General features: G+C 37.7%; 1 protein-coding gene across 1 annotated transcript in view; it reads right to left on the bottom strand.

Annotated features, from left to right (window-relative positions):
- C2CD3 (C2 domain containing 3 centriole elongation regulator) overlaps window positions 1-25,200 on the bottom strand; it is a 127,279-nt gene that overhangs the window by 78,623 nt on the left and 23,456 nt on the right. Inside the window, exons 8-10 of the mRNA XM_082845335.1 lie at window positions 4,972-5,119; window positions 1,540-1,694; window positions 528-734 (exon numbers count right to left, since the gene is read on the bottom strand). Of these exons, the coding sequence (XP_082701461.1) occupies window positions 528-734; window positions 1,540-1,694; window positions 4,972-5,119 (510 nt within the window). The remainder of the gene's footprint in view (window positions 1-527; window positions 735-1,539; window positions 1,695-4,971; window positions 5,120-25,200) is intronic.

Genomic DNA, 25,200 nt, shown 5'->3' with positions numbered 1-25,200 from the left:
AAAAGTAATTAAAAAACAAACCAAATAATAAACGTATTTTCTCTCTGATAAATCCTACATATCTTTCAAGGCCCTATTTTTAGAACCTCAGGTCCTCAGAGGACCGACCTGCTCTTTTCAAAGCCTCTACCAGTCTTGCGTTCCCACAGCACTTTTCATATAAAACATCTCTTTTGGCCCCTAAAGCCCTATCATATTGGGTTGGCCTAAGAGTTTGTTTGGGCTTTTCTGTAACATCTTACAAAAACCCGAACGAACTTTTTGGCCAACCCAAGAGACAGCCATTTAAATGTTTCTCTCTCCTGTTGACTGTAAGGCATGGAAGAATGGAGCCTGGGTCTTAATTTTCTTTATTCTCATACTTTTAATGCTTGGGACCTAGTGGGGGATTCAGTACCTTTTTGTTGATTGAATGAAGCATATGAAAGCACTTTACAAATCATAAAGTACTATGTAATTATTTATTATTACTACCAGACACACTTTCCAGAAATGTCAAATTTAGTTTTCCCATGTTAGAGACATACCGCTTTTTTGTTGTCAGCTTAGGTAGTCTCCCAGGAAAGCTTTTTTTGCCAGGGGTCTCCTGGAGACTATCTGGAGGAACTCCCATTGTTTCGATGATGATTCTGACTGAATGTGTTCTACCCAGAAGGGCCAGTCTATCCACACTTAGTGTCATCACTTGGGCATCTTCTGGAGTTTCTGATAGAATCTGTTGTTCAATCAAGTTTCTGAAACGAGTTCATATAGACAGTGAGGCAGATGGTCAGAAGCCAAATATGAAACGATCTAGTTGGTACAGGCAAGAGGAGGAAGGAGGAAAGGCAGCAGGCATCTTAATTCACAAGTTATCAAAGATTGGGAAATGGCTTTAATCATCATAATTCTGGTCCTAATCTACATGAAAGAAATCTCAAAAAATGTAAAAACAGGGACTTCCCTGGTGGTCCAGTGGTTAAGACTCCACGCTCCCAATGCAGGGGGACCGCATTTGATCCCTGGTCAGGGAACTAGATGCTGCATGCCGCAACTAAAGATCCCACAACAAAGATCCCACATGCGGCAACAAAGATCCCGTGTGCCACAACTAGGACCCATGCAGCCAAAAGAAAAAAAAAGTAAAAACATTCTTGTAATCCAAAGGCTTATTATCTCCACACAAGTACAGAAACTGATATAACAGAATTAGGTTTTCAACAAGGGATACAGACTTTACTTCAGTTATTCACTACTTTAATATAACTACTATCATCACTTTTGTGTATTCCTTTTCATTTGCTTTCTTTATGCATATTTTCTACATTAAGTGTAACAGAGCACACATACAACTTAGAATTCTGCTTTCTCCCTTAATTATTTTATCACATCCATCTTTTCATGTTATTGCATATTTAAGGACTGCCATACTTAATGAGTTACTGTAACTCAACCAGTCTGACAGTATTGGCAAACACAGGTGATTTCACTTGAAGAGGTCTTGTGAAAATAATCTTCCTTTGCTTTTGACTCTAAACAAGCATTCATAAAGAGGCTCACCTATTTTTCTTGCCCACCGCCTTCTTCTTCAACTTATGATCATTTGACTCTAGAACCTTAGAAGATCTGGCAAGAGCTTTTGACTGGCTCATTTTTTTAGAAGGGACAACATCATCATCTCCACTGAAGACATCACTGACACTGGTATCAGATTTCTATGGGGGGAAGAAACAAAAAGAGAGGCACTAAAAGATAACTGCTTTGGGGATAGTGGTAATGAAAACATTTCTCTATAAGTAGTAATCAAAAGAGATAACTGACACCAGGAAGATAATCCTGTTTCTCCTGGCTATATAAAAATAATATGAAGTTCACAAAAATAACCTACAAGTTCAGTTCAAAGAAAATAAATGAAAATAGATTCTTCTTTTGAATCCTCAAAAGTAATAACAACCACTATTTACTGACTGCCTTCTATGTATCTGGTACTATGTTAAATGCTGCATGTGTATTTCTAATCCTTAGTACATTCCTGTAAGGTGTCCCCATCTCAATTTTTTTTTTCGGTACACGGGCCTCTCACTGTTGTGGCCTCTCCCGTTACGGAGCACAGGCTCCGGACACGCAGGCTCAGCGGCCATGGCTCACGGGCCTAGCTGCTCCGCGGCATGTGAGATCTTCCCGGACCGGGGCACGAACCCGTGTCCCCTGCATCGGCAGGCGGACTCTCAACCACTGTGCCACCAGGGAAGCCCTAAAGATTCTACTTTTTTTCAGCACTCTATACTCCTAATGATTCATTCTGCTTTTAATCTTGCTAAGATGAACTGTTTGTTATATGTCACAAATTTTCGTAATGGCAGAACCAGTGGGTAAACCCCCGGTAATTTTATCGTGAGAAAAGGCAGCTGAAATTGACTAATCAGCTCTAACACAAATGCAAAATAAGAAGACAGCGTTACAGTTATTTGGCTCCAATTAAAAAAAAAATCTTGTTGTTATAAATGCAGGAGACCAATCCAAAGTAGTTTTAAGCTTATCACCTCCAACTCCCTTTTCTCAGCATCTCAGGGTATATAACGTATTGACCTGTCATAAGGGTAACAAATTAATAGTTAAATAGGCATGATCAGAATGTCCTTCTAGGAGGCAATGTAACTTTTCCAAGGTGAAATTACAAAGCTTTTTGCACTTAAGTTTTTCTTTGTTAAGTGGCAGCTTCTAAAAATGGTTTTGACGAGGTGATCAAAAGCTAGATGGGTTCACAGCCTGAAGAAAATTAGAGTAAATATAAACCAGGTTGTTCAAAAGCTCATAATTTCAGGAAACAAAACCACAAGGTAATGCTGAATTTCTAAGCTGTGGATGTTATTCAATATTAAGAACATTAAACACTGACCCCACGGAAGGACATGAGCATTCTAACTCCTTGGTCTTCCCAGTGCCTCAAGGCCAATTGGTTCACTCCTTCTTCCAGTAAACAAACATTTTCTAAAATTATTTTGTTCAGATAGCATGGGGGATTACTTAGTACCATTCACACATTCTTTCGTTTATTCACTAAGAATTCACTGAGTACTCAAAATTCTATCAGGCCTTTGTTTTACAGGTAATAAAAAGATAATGAAGACATGTTTCTGTTCATGAGGAACTGTATCATACAACATAAGGGCTGTAAGAGAGGTATGTGCAGGATATTGTGGACATTCAGGCAACAAACTCTGCTTAGAGGAGTCTGGGATGGTTTCTTCATAGAGGTGATGAGTTGATTTTTAAAGAATGAAGAGAAGTTTACCAGATGTATAAGGGCATTTCAACATCCTTCAACAAGTAGAAGGACCAGTATGAGCAAGAGATATGGGGATGGAAAAAGCTAGACTGTGAGACAATCAGTATGACTGGAGTCTCCAGTGGTTACAGGGCAAAAGTGGGAGATGAGGTTAGGGAGGTCAAGTCAAGATCAGATTCTAATGCTATGCTCAAGACTTAGGAGATGGTGTGGTCTAGTGGGAACAACATGGGCTTTTTGCCAGACAGACTAGGGTAAGAATTCTAGTTCTGCCTAACTACTAGTAATTAATGTCTCTAAGCTTTTATTTCATGATATGTAAAAGGATACACTATCTCATGGGGCTAGTAAAAGAATTAAATGAAATAATGAACTTAAAACATCTGGCACAGTACTTAATAAATAACAGGTAACGTAAATTCCCTGGCACACAGAAAATGTGTACTAAATGTAAGTTCCCTTTCTCTTTTCTCCTACAGGTAACACAGTATCAGTGATGACTTTTAAGGTAGAAAGTCATTAAATCCTAACAATTCACAGTGTCTTTTAAGTCCATCTCCTCCTTTCCAATCCCACTGCTGCCACTCTCATTCTGGCATGCTCTCTCTCTCTCTCTCTCTCTCTCTCTCTGTCTCACACCTCCAATAACCCAATGGCTTCCTATCTGCTCCCATTATTCTCCCCACAGTTGACCTCCTACATCACTGCCAGTTTAACATTCCTAGAACACTATTTCAGTCATGTCATTTCCTCCTCACTCGACATTCAAACGCTGTTACAGACTGCTTGTAATGCGCTAGCCTGCCTCGTCAATGTCTCTTCCACACGAATTCTTACCCAGTCAAATTAGATGCCTTGTAGTACACAAACTGCTTCTCTAAACAGGTCATTCTTTCTATTCCTATTTCATATCGTTTATCTCTCTGAACACTACTTTTCAAGTCTCAGTTAAAATCCCTTATCCCTCATGATGCTCCTTCCTGACAATCTCATGTAAAAGTCCTCCCTGCTTCTTCTGCACCCTGGTCACCCTCATTGCTTTTCCACTGAGCTGGTATAAACTACACTGTATTTCAGGTATCTTTGCTGACCTGGAGAAAAAGAAAATAGGGAATATGACAGCAATCTTCACAAATATGATTATTTGTGGAACAGTGAATGAACTCATTTTGTATACACTCTAGAAGATGCTAAACCAATGAACAGAACATACGGCTTGACATAAGAAAGAACTTTGAAAATGCTAAAACTGCCTGAAAAGAGAATGTTCTGTCTTAAGGGTCAGTAGAGGTATTTGTCCACCATGAGTAGAGGTGTTTCTGGAACATCTGTATCTGAAAAGATACCAGTCAAGGGTGGTTCTGAGGGTATACCTACATTAGCTCTTCCTTGAAAGAGCTCTTAGGAAGCCACATAATATATTAAGATTATAGGCTTTGGACTCAGGTAAACTTGAATTTGAATCCTGGCTCTAACACTTACTTGCTATGATGTGTCCTTGGACAAAATAATTAATCTTAGTAGGCTTATCTCCTCATCTGTAAAACGAGGATAATACTCTCCTCTTCAGATTGTGATTATAATTAAATAAGGTATGTAAAATGGATAGCTTTCTGTCTGGCACGTGGTAACATGCCTACACCCACTAATATTATTAATACTCTTGTTCTCCAATTCCTAAAGTTTCAGATTCAGTGACTTACGGGTGCTGTGTAAAACAAGTTCTCCAGGAGACTCTGGTCATACTGAGGGTCACTGGGCTCACTGCTGCAATACACATCACTCCCAGGAGATGGGGAATCTGGAGGAGAGCCTAGCCCATCCCAGTAACGACCTTGGGATAATTCGGCACTGCAGAGATAAGAAAAACAAAGCAGGACTTTAAGAGAAGTTTCAGCTGAGCTATTCTTTTTTTTATTAAACGCTTTGAAGTTCTAAATGTGGAAGAAAATATGTTAAACAGAAGACTTACATTAAACAGAAGATTATCTGATAAATAGTTTCATAGTATATTCCCCCTCCTTTGGGGTGTCAACAGCTAGCATTCAAAAAATACACTACTGACAGTGATTGTGATCGCATTCATTTATTTAACAAACATTTTAGTGGGTAACTATTATGTGCCAGGCATGGTGTTAGGTCCTGAATGCTACAGAGATGGCTAACCTAACTTGTTCTACTCTTGTGCTGCTTATGGTCTAGTAGGGAGGAAAAAAGGCAAAGAATTAACTATAATTCAATGAGTTAAATGTTATATACTGTTTTTGTGAAGAATGGCTAATTCATAAATATGCCTTCTTCTATTAAGCAAAAATATGTGTATTTAGGTTAATTATGGCAAGATCAGTTCTATGTGGGATAGAGAAATAAGTAAAACAGATACTCTAGTTATAAAGAGTTTGTAAACTAATAAGAAACATAAGCATACAAATACGTGTATATTTCATTCATTTTTGTTTCTCCTATAGTAACTAGCACTTAATGAACATCTGTAAATGAACTTACTGATTCTTAATGAACATGTTATTAATAATAAAAACAATATTTATTAAGTACTTAATATGTGCCAAACACTGTGCTAAGCATTTCAATTATTCTTTCAACTTTGCTTCCCTTTCAAGCTAGCTACTATACTTTTTTTCCCTTCTGTAGTTTCCCCAAAACACGTGATCACTACCTTCAAATTAGATCATGTTCCTATAATTCTTGGAACAAAGAAATGCTCAACAAATAGATGCTCAATAAATGTTCCTTTCTTCACCTTTCCTTAATTTATAGCAGAGTTTCTCAACCTTAGCACTACTGACATGTTGGGTCAGATAATTCATTGTCACTGGGAGCTACTCTGTGCATTTTTGATCCCTGGACCCTACTCATCAGAAGCCAGTAGCACTCCTCCAGGTGTGACAATCCAAAGTATCTCCAGACATTACCAAATGTCTCATGGGGTGGGGGTAGGGGAGAACTGCCCTCCAGTTGAGAACCACTGATCTATAGTAATCTCTCTCTGAAAGGTCAAGAACAACTTCCTAACTGCCAAAATCCAACTAACAACTTCCCAATCCACACAGCTTCTCTGCAGCTTGTGAGCACTGCTCCTTTTTGAAGCTCGACTTCTTGGTATTCTACACAATTCTCATTTGCCACTTATGGTTCCCCTTCCCAACCCCCTCCCCAGCACCCCCCACACCAGTTGCTTTTCTCCCCTCTTTGCACACCCTTAAATTTATGAATTCTGTTCAGTATATAGTCCTCTACCCTTTTTTCCCCCCCAAAATTAACATTTCTTTGAATTTATTCTTCTGTCTTTGACACAGAAAAAGGCATGCCATTTCCCTCCATGAAATATTTAGGACATACTTATAACCAGAAACTGGGAGAGGTCAGAAATATTTTGCACAGACCAGAGGCCTGGGGTTCCTGTTGGGAGGGCAGGAGATATAAAAGTAAAAGAAAAAGGGTCTGGGAAGGGTTGGAATTTGTCTGTATTCTTTGGCTACAAGACAAGTCTATTCTCAGAACTTCCTTCTTTTTCTTTTTAATCATGTTTTAATCAAAGAACACATGTACCTATTTTATATTTTTATTTAAAAATAAATTTATTTATTTTGGCTACGCCGGGTCTTAGTCTGCAGCATGCGGACTTCTTTGTTGCGGCATGCATACGGGATCTAGTTCCCCGACCAGGGATTGAACCCGGGCCCCCTGCACTGGGAGCCCCAGGTCTTACCCACTGGACCACCAGGAAGTCCCTACACATACCTATTTTAAAAGTCAAATAGGACTACCAAGACATAATGAAAATCAGTAGCTGCCTGCCTCCTTAGAATCACTTTCAGCTCCTTAAGATGTTTCTTCTGGTATTTACCTTCATATTTCTAAGTGACACATGTGTACTGCTATTTTCTGATTTTTCACTTTTCACTTTTCTAAATGATTTATGGACTTTCTAGCATGAAAAATGAAGGATCCACTCTCTTATACCATTATTCTTGGAAACAGATTTCCCTTTCCCCCATCTTCTCAATTTATATTACAATTTTTTGTTGTTAATCTTCAGGGTTAACATCATATCAGAGCCAAGTATAATTTACTATACTTTCTTTACGACTTCTAGTTTTCCTTGTTTTAATAACTGTCTTAACTTTCATTTACTTAGTTTTCTACGTGCCTATTACTATTTCATTATTGAACTCTCCAAGAGAACGGACAGATTTCTTCTCATTCTGCTCAAACACAGGAGCAATGTGCTTCCACCTACCCTTTCCCCTCCTTAGAAATATCCCTACTGAAGCCCCGTCCTGCTTCCATAGAAGTGTTCGCTCTCAAAATATGACACAGGCCATAAAGCTCCTCTTCTCTTTCTTCTCTGTTACATCCCCTACTTCTTGGACTCCATGCCTTGCTCTTTATTCCTATATTCTCTTTGTTGTAGAGAATACCCTATGGTTCCCTGAGAACTAGTGCAAGAGAGGCAATCTTTCGAGTCCCTGCATGTATGAAGATATTTTTACTCTACCCTCACACATGATTGATTGGAAACGGAATTTGAGGTCAACAATTAAGAATTTTCAGAATCCTGGGACTTTCCTTGTGGTCCAGTGGGTAAGACTCCATGCTCCCAGTACAGGGGGCCCGGGTTCAATCCCTGGTTGGGGAACTAGATCCCACATGCATGCCGCAACTAAGAGTTCGCATGCCACAACTAAGAAGTCCACATGCTGCAACTAAACATTCTGCAATGAAGATCCCGCACGCCACAACAAAGATCCCACATGCCGCAACTAAGACCTGGCACAGCCTAAACAAACAAACAAAAAAGAATAAATAAATAAATATTAAAAAAAAAAAAGAATTTTCAGAATCCTGAAAGCAATTCTCCACTGTCTTCCATGGAGCTGGAAGAAAACTCTTTTTTATTTCTGGCTTTATTGAGGTATAATTGACAAATAAAATTGTAACATATTAAAAGTGTACAATTGATGACTTGACATACATTGTGAAAGAATTCCTCTCATTGAGTTAATTAATGCACCTATCACCTCACGTATTCCCTTTTCCCTTCTTTCTTCCTTCCTTCTTTCCTTCCCTTTTTATTTTCTTGTGAGAACATTTAAGTTCTACTCTCTCAGTAAATTTCAGTTATGCAATACAGTGTTATCAACTATAGTCACATTATAACTAGATCCTCAGACCTTATTATGCTTATAACTGAAAATTTGTACCATTTTACCAACCCCTCCCTATTTTCTCCAACCCCCAGAAACAACTTTTTGATAATGTTTCAATACATTTGACTTTATTTTTGATTCCACATATAAGTGATACCATGTAGTATTTCTCTGTCTGGCTTATTTTGCTTAGCATAATGCTCTCCTGGTTCATCCATGTTGTCACAAATGACAAGATTTCCTTCTTTGTTAAGGCTGAATAATATTCATTCCATATTTTCTTGATCCATTCATCCACTGATAGACATTTAGGTTGTTTCCATACCTTGGCTATTATGTATAATGCTGCAATGAACATGGGAGTACAAATATCTCATCAACATAATGATTTCAAGCAAACTAAATGTCCATCAACAGAGGAATGGATAAAGATGTGGTACATATATAAAATGGAGTATTACTCAGCCATAAAAAGGAATGAATAATGACATCTGCAGTGACATGGGTGGACCTAGAGATTGTCATACAGAGTGAAGTAAGTCAGAAAGAGAAAGCCAAACATCGTATAATATTGCTTATATGTGGAATCTAGAAAAACGGTTCAGATGAACTTATTGGCAAATCAGAAAGAGAGTTACAGAATAGAAAATAAACTTCTGGTTACCAAGGGGGGATGGGGGGGTAGGATGAATTGGGAGACTGGATTGACATACATACACTGCTATATATATAAAATAGATAATTAATGAGAACCTACTGTATAGCACAGGGAGCTCTACTCAATGCTCTGTGGTGACCTAATGAGAAGGAAATCTATACAACAGTGGATATATGTATATATATAACTAATTCACTTTGCTGTACAGCAGAAACTAACACAACATTGTAAAGCAACTATATTCCAATAAAAAAAAAAAGATAAACAACAAGGACCTACTGTATAGCACAGGGAACTCTACTCAATACTCTGTAATAACCTACATGGGAAAAGAATCTAAAAAAGAATAGATATATGTATATGTATAACAAAACCACTTTGCTGTACACCTGAAACACAACATTGTAAATCAACTATACTCCAATATAAAATAAATGTTTTTTTAAATTTCAAAAAAAAAAACAGACAATGATTTCATTTCCTTTGTATATACAACCAGAATTGGGATTGCTGGGTCATATGGAAGTTCTATTCTTAATTTCTGGAGGAACCTCCATACTGTTCTCCATAGTGACTATACCAGCTTACATTCCCAATGACAGTGTACAGGGCTTTCTTTTTCTCCAAATTCTCACCAGCATTTGTTATCTCTTTTCTTTTTGTAACAGACATTTTAATAGGTGTGACGTGACATCTCATTATGGTTTTGATGTGCAGTTCCCTGATGATTAATGATGTTGAGCACATTTTCTTGTACCTCTTGGCCATTTGTATGTCTTCTTTGGAAAAAAGGTCTATTTAGGTCTTTTGCCCAATTTTTAATTGGGCTATTTGTTTGTTGTTTTTTTTACTATAGAGTTGTATAAATTCCTTGTATATTTTGGATATCAACCCCATATCAGATACGTGGTTTGCAAATATTTTCTGCCTTTGCATTTTGTTGATGGTTTTCTTTGCTGTGTTTTAGTTTCATGTGGTCCCACTTACTTATTTTTGCTTTTGTTCCCTTTGATTTTGGTGTCAAGTCCAAAAAATTATTGACAAGACCAATGTCAAGGAGCTTACCCCGCTATGTTTTCTTTCAGGAGTTTTATGGTTTCAGGTCCATGCTCAAGTCTTTAATCCATTTTGAGTTGATTTCTGTGTACAGTGTAAAACAGTGTCCAGTTTCATTCTTTTTTTTTTGGATTTATTTTTAAATTTTATTTTTAAATTTTTTTATTCAAACAGAAAGTCACAAAAATTATAATCATCCTCATCAGTTCACTCAGTCCCATGTAATTAATTTTTTTTCATCTTGATCTTTGGTTAGCACTTTTATGAATTCATCAGTTTTCCATTAGAGTTCTGAAAATGCTTATACATTCAGTTCAGCAGTATAGTCGGTTACCAGAAACCTGTGCTTGTCACCGTCTTTTCCATGAATTCCTTGAAGATGAAACCCTTTTATAGGAACATTTTTGCAAAAGCATGAGACTACACCCAGAACTGTCTGTAAATGACAAAAGACTTAAAAATGACCACAGTTAAAGATTTCACGAAAGTTCATAATAATGCAATTGACAAGGAAATTTAGTTATTTCTGAGATATACATTTTAAAATAATAACTAGAATGATGACTTATAACATTATATGAGAACATATAAGATTTTTAGGAATTTCATGTAATGTCTGAAACATTTATATTAACATATTTCCATACAAATAACCCAAAAAAAGTTTAGTATTAGTCGGTTTTTTGTATTTTTAAATTTTTTAATTTAATTTTACTTATTTTTTTAAACAGCAGATTCTTATTAGTCATCCATTTTATACACATCAGTGTATACATGTCAATCCCAATCGCCCAATTCATCACACCAGCATCCCCATCCCCCGCAGCTTTCTCCCCTTGGTGTCCACATGTTTGTTCTCTACATCTGTGTCTCAATTTCTGGCCTACAAACCGGTTCATCTGTACCTTTTTTTTTTGGTTCCATATACATGCGTTAATATACGGTATTTGTTTTTCTCTTTCTGACTTACTTCACTCTGTATAACAGTCTCTAGATCGATCCATGTCTCAACAAATGACCGAATATCGTTCCTTTTTATGGCTGAGTAATATTCCATTGTATATATGTACCACTTCTTCTTTATCCATTCATCTGTCGATGTGCATTTAGGTGGATTCCATGACCTGGCTATGGTAAATAGTGCTGCAATGAACATTGGGGTGCATGTGTCTTTTTGAATTATGGTTTTCTCTGGGTATATGCCCAGTAGTGGGATTGCTGGATCATATGGTAATTCTATTTTTAGTTTTTTAAGGAACTCCATACTGTTCTCCATAGAGGCTATATCAATTTACATTCCCACCAACAGTGCAAGAGGGTTCCCTTTTCTCCACACCCTCTCCAGCATTTGTTGTTTGTAGATTTTCTGATGGTGCCCATTCTAACTGGTGTGAGGTGATACCTCACTGTAGTTTTGATTTGCATTTCTCTAATAATTAGTGATGTTGAGCATCTTATCATGTGCTTCTTGGCCATCTGTATGTCTTGTTTGGAGAAATGTCTATTTAGGTCTTCTGCCCATTTTTGGATTGGGTTGTTTGTTTCTTTAATATTGAGCTGCATGAGCTGTTTTTATATTTTGGAGATTAATCCTTTGTAAACTGATTCATTTGCAAATATTTCCTCCCATTCTGTGGGTTGTCTTTTCATCTTGTTTATGGTTTCCTTTGCTGTGCAAAAGCTTTGAAGTTTCATTAGGTCCCATTTGTTTATTTTTGCTTTTATTTCCATTACTCTAGGCGGTGGATCAAAAAAGATCTTGCTGTGATTTATGTCAAAGAGTGTTCTTCCTATGTTTTCCTCTAAGAGTTTTATAGTGTCCAGTCTTACATTTAGGTCTCAAATCCATTTTGAGTTTATTTTTGTGTATGGTGTTAGGGAGTGTTGTAATTTCATTCTTTTACACATAGCTGTCCAGTTTTCCCAGCATCACTTATTGAAGAGACTGTCTTTTCTCCATTGTATATCCTTGCCTCTTTTGTCATAGATTAGTTGACCATAGGTGTGGGGGTTTACCTCTGGGCTTTCTATCTTGTTCCATTGTTCTATGTCTCTGTTTTTGTGCCAGTACCATATTGTCTTGATTACTGTAACTTTGTAGTATAGTCTGAAGTCAGGGAGTCTGATTCCTCCAGCTCCGCTTTTTTTCCTCAAGACTGCTTTGGCTATTCGAGGTCTTTTGTATCTCTATACAAATTTTAAGATTTTTTCTTCTAGTTCTGTAAAAAATGCTATTGGTAATCTGATAGGGATTATATTGAATCTGTAGATTGCTTTTGGGTAGATTGCTTTGGGTAGTATAATCATTTTCAAAATTTGGATTCTTCCAATCCAAGAACATGGTATATCTCTCCATCTGTTTGTATCATCTTTAATTTCTTTCATCGGTGTCTTATAGTTTTCTGCATACAGGTCTTTTGTCTCCCTAGGTAGGTTTATTCCTAGGTATTTTATTCTTTTTGTTGCAGTGGTAAATGGGAGTGTTTCCTTAATTTGTCTTTCAGATTTTTCATCATTAGTGTATAGGAATGCAAGAGATTTCTGTGCATTAATTTTGTATCCTGCAACTTTACCAAATTCATTGATTAGCTCTAGTAGTTTTCTGATGGCATTTTTAGGATTCTCTATATACAGTATCATGTCATCTGCAAACAGTGGCAGTTTTACTTCTTCTTTTCCAATTTGTATTCATTTTTTTTTCTTCTCTGATTGCCGTGGCTAGGACTTCCAAAACTATGTTGAATAATAGTGGTGAGAGTGGACATCGTTGTCTTGTTCCTGATCTTAGAGGAAATGCTTTAAGTTTTTGACCATTGAGAATGATGGTTTGTCATATATGGTCTTTATTATGTTGAGGTAGGTTCCCTCTATGCCCACTTTCTGGAGAGTTTTTTTTTTTATCATAAATGGGTGTTGAATTTTGTCAAAAGCTTTTTCTGCATCCTTTGAGATGATCATATATATATATATATATTTTTGCGGTACACAGGCCTCTCATTGTTGTGGCCTCTCCCGTTGCGAATCTAGCACAGGCTCCGGACGCGCAGGCTCAGCGGCCATGGCTCACGGGCCCGGCTGCTCCGCGGGATGTGGGAACTTCCCGGACCCGGGCACGAACCCGCGTCCCCTGCATCAGCCGGCAGACTGTCAACCACTGCGCCACCAGGGAAGCCCTGATCATATGGTTTTTATTCTTCAATTTGTTAATATGGTGTATCACATTGATTGATTTGCATATATTGAAGAATCCTTGCATCCCTGGGATAAATCCCACTTGATCATGGTGTATGATACTTTTAATGTGTTGTTGGATTCTGTTTGCTAGTATCCTGTTGAGGATTTTTGCATCTATATTCATCAGTGATATTGGTCTGTAAGTTTCTTTTTTTCTAGTATCTGTGTCTGGTTTTGGTATCAGGGTGATGGTGGCCTCATAGAATGGGTCTGAGAGTGTTCCTCCCTCTGCAATTTTTTGGAAGAGTTTGAGAAGGATGGGTGTTAGCTCTTCTCTAAATGTTTGATAGAATTCACCTGTGAAGCTACATGGTCCTGGACTTTTGTTTGTTGGAAGATTTTTAATCACAGTTTCAATTTCATTACTTGTGATTGGTCTGTTCATATTTTCTGTTTCCTCCTGGTTCAGTCTAGAAGGTTATACCTTTCTAAGAATTTGTCCATTTCTTCCAGGTTGTCCATTTTATTGGCATAGAGTTGGTTGTAGTAGTCTCTTAGGATGCTTTGTATTTCTACGGTGTCTGTTGTAACTTCTCCTTTTTCATTTCTAATTTTATTGATTTGACTCCTCTCCCTTTTTCTTGATTCTGGCTAATGGTTTATCAATTTTGTTTATCTTCTCAAAGAACCAGCTTTTAGTTTTATTGATCTTTGCTATTTTTTTCTTTGTTTCTATTTCATTTATTTCTGCTCTGATATTTATGAATTCTTCCCTTCTGCTAACTTTGGGTTTTGTTTGTTCTTCTGTCCCTAGTTCCTTTAGGTATAAGGTTAGGTTGTTTAGTTGAGATTTTTCTTGTTTCTTGAGGTAGGTTTGTATAGCTATAAAATTCCCTCTTAGAACTGCTTTTGCTGCATCCCATAGGTTTTGGATTGTTGTGCTTTCATTGTCATTTGTCTCTAGGTATATTTTGATTTCCTCAATGATTTCTTGGTTATTTAGTAACATATTGTTTAGCCTCCGTGTGTTCCTGTTTTTTATGTTTTGTTCCCTGTAATTGATTTCTAATCTCATAGCGTCGTGGTCAGAAAAGATGCTTGATATGATTTCAATTTTCTTAAATTTACTGAGGCTTGATTTGTGACCCAAGATGTGATCTATCCTGGAGAATGTTCTGTGCACCCTTGAGAAGAAAGTGTAATCTGCCCCTGTTGGATGGAACGTCCTACAAATATCAATTAAATCTCTCTGGTCTATTGGGTCATTTAAAGCTTGTGTTTCCTTACTAATTTTCTGTTTGGATGATCTGTCCATTGGTGTAAGTGGGGTGTTAAAGTCTCCCACTATTACTGTGTTACTGTCGATTTCCTCTTTTATAGTTGTTAGCAGTTGCCTTATGTATTGAGGTGCTCCTATGTTGGGTGTACATATATTTATAATTGTTATATCTTTTTCTTGGATTGATCCCTTGATCATTATGTAGTGTCCTCCCGTGTCTCTTGTAACACTCTTTAAAGTCTATTTTATCTGTTATGAGTATTGCTACTCCAGCTTTCCTTTGATTTCCATTTGCATGGAATATCTTTTTCCATCCCCTCACTTTCAGTCTGTATGTGTCCCTAGGTCTGAAGTGGGTCTCTTGTAGACAGCATATATTTATGGGTCTTGTTTTTGTATCCATTCAGCGAGCCTGTGTCTTTTGGTTGGAGCATTTAATCCATTTACGTTTAAGGTAATTATCGATACTATGTTCCTATGACCATTTTCTTAATTGTTTTGGGTTTGTTTTTGTAGGTCTTTTTCTTCTCTTGTGTTTCCCACTTAGAGAAGTTCCTTTAGCATTTGTTGTAGAGTTGGTTTGGTGGTGCTGAATTCTCTTAGCTTTTGCTTGTCTGTAAAGCTTTTGATTTCTCCATCAAATCTGAATGAGATCCTTGCTGGGTAGAGTAATCTTAGTTGTAGGTTCTTCCCTTACATCACTTTAAATATGTCATGCCACTCCCTTCTGGCTTGTAGAGTTTCTGCTGAGAAATCAGCTGTTAACCTTATGGGAGTTCCCTTGTATGTTATTTGTTGTTTTTCCCTGGCTGCTTTCAATAATTTTTCTTTAATTTTTTCCAACTTGATTACTATGTGTCTCGGAGTGTTTCTCCATGGGTTTATCCTGTATGGGACTCTCTGTGCTTCCTGGACTTGGGTGGCTATTTCACTTCCCATGTTAGGGAAGTTTTCAACTATAATCTCTTCAAATATTTTTTTGAGTCCTTTCTCTCTCTCTTCTTCTGGGACCCCTATAATGCGAATGCTGTTGCGTTTAATGTTGTCCCAGAGGTCTCTTAGGCTGTCTTCATTTCTTTTCATTCTTTTTCTTTATTCTGTTCTGCAGCAGTGATTTCCACCATTCATCTTCCAGGTCACTTATGCGTTTTTCTGCCTCAGTTATTCTGCTATTGATTCCTTCTAGTGTAGTTTTCGTTTCAGTTATTGTATTGTTCATCTCTGTTTGTTTGTTCTTTAATTCTTCTAGGTCTTTGTTAAACGTTTCTTAAATCTTCTTGATCTTTGCCTCCATTCTTTTTCCCAGGTCCTGGATCATCTTCACTATCATTATTCTGAATTTTTTTTCTGGAAGGTTGCCTATCTCCACTTCGTTTAGCTGTTTTTCTGGGGTTTTATCTTGTTCCTTCATCTGGTACATAGCCCTCTGCCTTTTCATATTGTCTATCTTTCTGTGAATGTGTTTTTTGTTCCATAGGCTGCAGGATTGTAGTTCTTCTTGCTTCTGCTGTCTGCCCTCTGGTGGATGAGGCTATCTAAGAGGCTTGTGTAAGTTTCCTGATGGGAGGGACTGGTGGTGGGTAGAGCCTGACTGTGGCTCTGGTGGGCAGAGCTCAGGAAAACTTTGATCCGCTTGACTGCTGATAGGTGGGGCTGGGTTCCCTCCCTGTTGGTGTTTGGCCTGACGCAACCCAACACTGGAGCCTACCTGGGCTCTTTGGTGGGGCTAATGACAGACTCTGGGAGGGCTCACGCCAAGTAGTACTTCCCAGAACTTCTGCTGCCAGTGTCCTTGTCCCCACGGTGAGCCACAGCCACCCCACACCTCTGCAGGAGACCCCCCAACACTGGCAGGTAGGTCTGGTTCAGTCTTCCCTGCGGTTACTGCTCCTTCCCCTTGGTCCCGATGTGCACGCTACTTTGTGTGTGCCCTCCAAGAGTGGAGTCTCTGTTTCCCCCAGTCCTTTCAAAGTCCGGCAATTAAATCCCACTAGGCTTCAAAGTCTGATTCTCTAGGAATTCCTCCTCCCTTTGCTGGACCCCCAGATTGGGAAGCCTGACGTGGGGCTCTGAACCTTCACTCCAGTGGGTGGACTTCTGTGTTATAAGTGTTCTCCAGTCTGTGAGTCATCCACTCAGCATTTATGGGATGTGATTTTACTATGATTTCGCCCCTCCTACCGTCTCATTGTGGCTTCTCCTTTGTCTTTGGATGTGGGGTATCTTTTTTGGTGAGTTCCAGTGTCTTTCTGTCGATGATTGTCCATCAGCTAGTTATGATTCTGGTGTTCTCACAAGAGGGAGTTGAGAGCATGTCTTTCTACTCCGCCATCTTGGTTCCTCCAGACTTACTACCCATGCAGTTTCATTCTTTTACATGTGGTTGTCCATTGTTCCCAACCATATTTATTGAAGAGAACATCCTTTCTCTATTAAGTATTCTTGGCCTCTTTGTTAAAAACTAATTGACCATATATGCATGGGTTTATTTCTGGGCTCTCTATTCTGTTCCATTGATCTATGTGTCTGTTTTTATGCCAACGCTATACTATTCTGATTACTATAGCTTTGGATTATACTTTGAAATCAGGAAGTGTGATTCCTCCAGCTTTGTTCTTTAAGATTGCTTTGGCTATTTGTGGTCCTATACAAATTTTAGGATCATTTTTTTCTATTTCTGTGAAAAATGCCACTGGAATTTTATAGATATTGCACTGAATAGACATTGCTTTGGGTAGTATGGACATTTTTTTTTTTTTTTTTTTTGCGGTATGCGGGCCTCTCACTGTTGTGGCTTCTCCCGCTGCAGAGCACAGGCTCCGGACGTGCAGGCCCAGCGGCCATGGCTCATGGGCCCAGCTGCTCCGCGGCACGTGGGATCCTCCTGGACCGGGGCATGAACCCGTGTCCCGTGTATTGGCAGGTGGACTCTCAACCACTGTGCCACCAGGGACGCCCAGTATGGACATTTTAACAATATTAACTCAATCCATGAACATGGAATATCTTTTCATTTATTTGTGTTCTCTTCAATTTTCTTTCATCAATGTCTTATAGTTTTAAGTAAACAGGTCTTTAATGTCCTTGATTTAACTTATACTTAGGTATCTGATTCTTTTTGATGCTATTGTAAATGATCTGTCTTCTTACTTTCTCTTTCTGATAGTTCATTGTTGGCGTAGAAAAACGCAACTGATTTTCATATACTGATTTTGTATCCTGCAACTTTACTGAATTCATTGATTCTAACTAGTTTTTCGATAGAGAATTTAGTGTTTAATGTCATCTACAAACAGTGGCAGTTTCACTTCTTCTTTTCCAATCTGAAAGCTTTTTATTTCTTTTTCTTGCCTAATTGCTCTGGCTGGGACTTCCAGTACTGTGTTGATTAAAAGTGGTGACAGGGCTTCCCTGGTGGCGCAGTGGTTGAGAGTTCGCCTGCCGATGCAGGGGACACGGGTTCGTGCCCCGGTCCAGGAAGATCCCACGTGCTGCGGAGCAGCTAGGCCCATGGGCCATGGCCGCTGAGCCTGCGCGTCCGGAGTCTGTGCTCCGCAACAGGAGAGGCCACAACAGTGAGAGGCCCACGTACCGCAAAAAAAAAAAAAAGTGGTGACAGTGAGCATCTTTCTTTTATTTCTGATCTTAAAGGAAAAGCTTTCAGTGTTTCATCATTGAGTATGATGTTACTTGTGGGCTTGTCACATATGGCCTTTGTTATGTTGAGGTACATTTCCTCTACACCCAGTTTGTTGAGAGATTTTATCATGAATGGTGTTGAATTGTGTCAAATGCTTTTCCACATCTATTGAGATGATCACATGATTTTTATCCTTCTTTTTGTTAATACGGTGTATGATATTTATTGATTTGCAAATGTCAAACCATCCTTGCATCCCTGGAACAAATTTCACTTGATGATGGCATATGATCCTTCTAATGTATTGCTGAATCTGATTTGGTAATATTTTGTTGAGGATTTTTGCCATTTATGTTCATAAGAGATATTGGCCTATGATTTTCTTTTCCTTACAGTGTCTTTGTCTGGCTTTAATGTCAGAGTAATGCTGGCCTCATAAAATGAATCTGGAAGCATTCCCTCCTCTTATGTGTTTTGGGAGAGTTTGAGAAAGATTGTATTAGTTCTTTAAATGTTTGGTAGAATTCACTACTGGAGTTTTCGGGACCTTAAATTTTTGTTTAATTTTATTTTATTTAATTTATCTTTTTGGCTGTGTTAGGTCTTCTTTGCTGTGCACGGGCTTTCTCTAGTTGCGGTGAGCAGGGGCTACTCTTCATTGCAGTGCGTGGGCTTCTCTTGTTGTGAAGCACAGGCTCTAGGTATGCAGGCTTCAGTAGTTGTGGCTCAAGGGCTCAGTATTTGTGGCTCGCGGCCTCCAGAGCACAGGCTCAGTCGTTGTGGCGCACGGTTTTGTTGCTCTGTGGCATGTGGGATCTTCCCAGACCAGGGCTCGAACCCATGTCCCCTGCACTGGCAGGCAGATTCTTGACCACTGCACCACTAGGGAAGCCCTGGAATTATTTTGTTGGGAGGTTTTTAATTATGATTCAGTCTCCTTGCTAGTAATCAGTCTGTTCAGATTTTTCTGTTTCTTTATGATTCAGTTTTGGTAGATTGGATATAAACTTATCCATTTCTTTTAGGTTTTGCAATTTGTTGGTATATAATTTTTCATAGTAGTCTCTTACAATTCTTTGTATTTCTGTGATGTCAGTTATAATATCTCCTATTTCATTTATAATTCCACTGAAGTCCTCTCTCTTTTCATCTTAGTATGTCCAGCTAATGGTTTGTCTACTTTATCTTTTCAAAATACCAGCTATTAGTTTCATTGATCTTTTCTGTTGTCTTGTTAGTCTCTATTTCATTTATTTCTGCTCTGATCTTTGTTATTTCTGCTCTGATTTTTGTTATTTCCTCCCTTCTGCTAACTTTGGGCTTAGTTTGTTGTTTTTTTCTAGTCCCTTGAGGTGTAAAGTTAGTTTTTTAGTTGATCTGTTTATTTCTTAATATATGTATGTATTTTTTAATCTTACATGTTATGTCTTACAAAACCTTACATGTTTCTTTTTTTTAATTTTTATTTTATATTGGATCATAGTTGATTAACAAGGTTGTTACTTTTGGGTGTACAGCAAAGTGATTCAGTTATACACTTAAATGTACATGTTTACTGCTATAAAATTCCCTCTTAGATATGCTTTTGCTGCATTCCATAGGTTTTGGTATGTTGTGTTTTTTTCCCCCTTGTCTTAAATGATATTTTTACATTTCTTATTTGATTTCTTCTTTGACACATTGGTTGCCAAGGAGCCTGTTGTTTAATCTGTACATATTTGTCAATTTTCTAGTTTTGGATATTGATTTTTAGTTTTATACCATTGTAATCGGAAAGGATGCTTCATATTTCAATCTTCTTAAATTTATTGACTTCTTTTGTGGCCTAACATATAATCTCTCCTGGAGAATGTTCCATGCGTGCTTGAGAAGTGTATGTATCCTGCTGCTGTTAGATGGAATGTTCTGTATATGTCTGTTACGGACATCTGACTTAATGTACCATTTGAGTCCCGCCGTTTCCTTACTGATTTTGTTTTGATGATCTATTCATTGTTAAAAGTGAAGTCCTCTGTATTGCTGTTTACTTCACCTTACAGATCTACTAACATTTGTTTTATATATTTAAGTACTCCTAGGGTGGGTACCTAAATATTTACAGTTGTTGTATCCTTGTGATGAATTGACCAACTATAATTATATAATGACTTTCTTGATCTTGTTATAGTCTTTGGCTTAAAGTCTATTTTTTTCTGATATAAGAATAGGTACCCCCCCCCCACTCTTTTGGTTTCCACTCGCATGAAACATCTTTCATATCCCGTGTGTGTGTCCTTAAAGCTGAAGTGAGTCTCCTGTAGGCAGCAGAGAGTTGGGTCTTGTTTTTTTATCCATTCAGCTACTCTCTATCTTATGATTGGAGAATTGAGTCCATCTACATTTAAAGTAATTAATGATAGGAGTGAACTTATTACTACCATTTTGGTAATTGCTTCCTGGTTGATTTGTAATTCTTTTGTTCCTTTCTTGCTCTCTTCCTTTAGGATTTGATGACTTTCTGTAGTGGTATGTTTTGCTTCCTTTCTCTTTCTCCTTTGTGTATCCACTATAGGCTTTTGCCCTGTGGTTACCATGAGGCTTACATAAAACATCTTACATTTATAATAGTCTATTTTAAGGTGATAACTTAACGTTGAACACATACCAAAGCTCCTCCCCCCCCATATTTTAAGTTTTTGATGTCACAATTTGCATCTTTTTACACTGTATGTCCATTAACAACTTATTGTAGTCATATTTATTTTTATAACGTTTGTCTTTTAACCTTCATACTAGATTTGTAAGTGATTTCTCTACCATCATTAGAGTAATAGAGTATTCTGAATTTAACTGTATACGTAACTTTATCAGTGAGTTTTATACTTTCATGTTTTCTTGTTACTAATTAGTGTCCTCTGGTTTCAGTTTGAAGAACTCCCTTTAATATTTCATGGAAGGTTGGTCTAATGGCGATGAACTCCTTCAGTTTTTGCTTGGAAAATACTCTTTCTCTCCTTCAATTCTGAAGGACAACTTTGGCAGGTAGAGTATTCTTGTTTGGCTGTTCTTTTTTCTCAGCACTTTGAATATAACATTGCACTCCCCTTTAGCATGCAAGATTTCTGCTGAAAAATCTGCTGAAAATCTTATGGAGGTTCCCTTGTCCATAACAAGTTGGTTTTCTCTTACTGTTTTTAAGATGCTTTCTTTGTAACTTGACAATTTAATTATAACATGTCTTGGTGTGGGTCTCCTTTGAGTTGTCTTACTTGAAACTCTCTGGGCTTCCTGGATCTGAATGTCTGTTTCCCAGGTTAGGGAAGTTTTCAGCCATTATTTCTTTGAATATTTCTTTTTCTTAAAAAAATATTTATTTTTTTGGCTGCACTGGGTCTTAGCTGTGGCACGTGGTATCTTCTTTGTTGTGGCATGTGGAACCTTCATTGCAGCATGCGGGATCTTTAGTTGCAGCATGTGAACTCTTAGTTGCAGCCTGCTAACTCTTAGTTGTGGAATGTGTCAACTCTTAGTTGTGGCATGTGGGATCTAGTTCCCTGACCAGGGATCGAACCCGGGCATCCTGCATTGGGAGCATGGAATCTTAGCCACTGAACCACCAGGGAAGTCCCCATTATTTCTATGAATAAGCTTTTTGCCCCTTTCTCTATCTCTTCTTCTTCTGGGGCCTTTATAATGTGTATATTGGTCTGTTTGTTGGTTCCCCAACATCCCTTAAGCTATCTAACTGCTTCACTTAAAAATTTTTCCTTTTTGCTCCTTTGATTGCATTCCACTGCCCTGTCTTTGAGTCTGCTAATCCTTTCTTCCCATTGATCTAGTCTGCTGTTGAACCCCTCCTGAATATTTCGTTTCAGTTATTGTATTCTTCAGCTCTGTGATTTGTTTGGTACTTAAAAATTTTTTCTATCTCTTTGCTGAAATTCTCACTTGGTTCATGCATTGTTCTCCTGACCTCAGTAAGCACACCTTTATGACCATTATTTTTAACCCTCTATCAGGTTAATTACTTATCTCTGCTTCATTAAGATCTGTTTTTGGATGTTTATCCTGTCTTTTTCTTTGGAACATATTCCTCTGTTTCTTTATTTTCCTTGCCTTTCTGTGTTGGTTTCTGCTTATTAGATAAAACCGTCATCCATCTCAGCCTTGATAGAATGGTCTTGTGTAAGGGATGAACCTCATTGATCAGTCCAGCCCAAGATCTTAGTTGCCTCATAAGCTTTTGTGACTTTCTAAGCCTTCTTCTTTGTTCTTAGTGGCTCCCAGTAGTGGAGGGTGTGTTAAGACCCATTAGTGTCCCAAAGGGAAGGATCACAGCCAACACCTAGATGTAGGCTGATTAGAAGCTGGACCCTCACTAGCAGCACCTTCCAGGGAGAAACTGGGAGATGGGTGTTTTTGCCTGATTCCTCTGTGCTGGGTCTAGGTGTACAGCTGTCAGGGTGAGGGTGCTCCTGCACCCGTTATGTTTTGGGGGCTCATCTCTCTGGTAAGAATCTTAAAAGTTGGGAATGCTAGATGTGGGGTTCAAGTCCTCTGCTCCTCAAGGAGAAGCTAGGAATTGGGGATTCCCTTCTGATTGTATGGTGCTGTGTTGGGGGTGGGGTTTATGGTGAGAGTGTTTCTCAGACTTTCCTACTCATTTGATGATATTTTCCCATTCCTCTGATGTGTAGGAGTTGGTCAGTTACTTTCTCAATCTCTTTCAGAGGGAACTGCTCTGTGTGCAGCTATACATTTGGGGCATCTGTGGGAGGAGGCGAGCTCAGAAGCCTCCTATGTCTCCATTTTGGTCAACTCTATGGAATAAGTGATGTTTTTCCAATTCCTGATATTGTATACATAAGCATTTTTTTTTCTTTTTGGACATTTTTAAGATTGTCTATTTATACTATTCTGAAAATTCATGATTGTATATCTTGGTGCAATTTTTTTTACATTCACTGTGCTGGATTCTTGATTCCTATTTTTTTTTTAAACAGCTTTATTTAGACATAATTCACATAACATACAATTCACCCATTTGAGGCGAGCAATTCAATAGTTCTTAGTATGTTTACAAATATGAACAATCATCACCACAGTCAATTTCAGAACACTTATGTCACCTCAAAAAGAAACTCTGTATTCAAGACCTATCATCACTTACGCCCCATCCATCACACGCAGCCCTAAAGAACCACTAATCTTTCTGTCTCTAGAGATTTGCCTATTTTGTACTTTTCATATAAATGTAATCATAAAATATGTACTCTTTTGTGACTGGCTTCTTTCATTTAGCATGATGTTTTCAAGGTTCATCCATGCTGCAGCATGTTACCTGTACTTTATTCCTTTTTATGGCCAAATAATACTCCGTGTGGATATACCACTTTAAAACAATCCACTAATCAGCTGATGGACATTTTTGACTATTATGACTATGTAAATTCATGTACATGTTTTTGTGTGGACTTATATGTTCATTTTCCTTGGGTATATACTTAGGGAGTTGAATTGCTGGGTCATATGGTAACTTGATATGTAGCAATTTAGGAACTGACAGACTATCTGCCAAAGTGGCTGCATCATTTTACACTGCTATTAACAGTGTATGAGGGTTCCAAATTTTCCACATCCTCACCAACACTTAATCTGACTTTTTGATTCTAACCATCCTAGTGGGTATGAAGTTTTTTATAGTTTTGATTTGCATTTTCCTGATAACTAATGGTGTTGACATCTTTTATGTGCATATTAGCCATTTGACTATCTTCTTTGGAGAAATCTCTATGTAGATACTTTGCCCATCTTTTAAATTGGGCTATTTGTGCCGTAATTATTAAGTTGTTGAGTTCCTTATATAGTCTAGATATAAATCTTTTATCAGATATATAATTTGTAAATATTTTCCTCCATTCTGTGATCTTTTCACTTTCTTAATAGTATCCTTTGAAGCACATTTTAAATTTTGACTGAATCTAATTTATCTACTTATCTATTTTTTATTGTTGTTGGTTGTGTTTTTGATGCATATCTAAGAATCCTTTCCCAAATCCAAGGTTACAAAGATTTACCTCTGTGTTTTCTAAGAATTTTATAGTTTTAGTTCTTCCATTTAGCTATCTGATCCATAATGAGTTAATTTTTTTATATGGTTTGAGGTAAGGGTCCAATTTCATTTTTTCCATGTGGCTAGCCAGCTGTCCCAGTACCATTTGTTGAAAAGACAATTCTTTCCCCATTTAATGGTCTTGACACTCTTGTTGAAAATCAGCTGACCATAAACACATGGGTTTATTTCTAGACTATCAATTCTATTCCATTTATTTATATGTCTATCCTTATGCCAGTACTAAACTGACTTGATTACTCTTGCTTATAGTAAGTTTTAAAATAGCAAAGTGTGAATCCTATTTTTTTCTTTATCAAGATTCTTTTGGTTATTCTGGGTCCCTTGTAATTTCACAGTAATTTTATAATCAGCTTTTCAATTTCTACAAAGAAGCCAGCCATGATTCTGACAGGGATTGCACTGAATCAAGAACATGGGGTTTTTTCCATTTATTTAGATCTTCTTTAGTTTCTTCCAACAATGTTTTGTAGTTTCCAGAGTTGTTTTACACTCTTTTAGTTAAATTTATCCCTAAGTATTTTATTCTTATCAATGCTATTATAAATGGAATTTTTTCTTAATTTTATTTATTTATTTATTTATTATTGGTCTTCTGGCCATGCTGTGTGGCTTGCAGGATCTTAGTTCCTTGACCAGGGATCGAACCCAGGCCCCAGCAGTGAAAGCACAGAGTCCTAACCACTGGACCACCAGGGAATTCCCTTAATTTTACTTTTCGATTGTTCATTGCAAGCATATAAAAGTACAATTGACTTTTATATAATGATCGTGTATCCTGCAATCTGTCTGAATTTATTTATTATTTCTAATAGTTTCTTAGAGAATTCTTTAGGATTTTT

This window comes from Leucopleurus acutus, assembly GCF_964270905.1.
Source record: "Leucopleurus acutus genome assembly, chromosome: 8".
Classification (NCBI taxonomy): domain Eukaryota; kingdom Metazoa; phylum Chordata; class Mammalia; order Artiodactyla; family Delphinidae; genus Leucopleurus; species Leucopleurus acutus.
The sequence above is the reverse complement of the archived record's forward strand: the minus strand, read 5'-3'. Positions and strand labels throughout refer to the sequence as shown.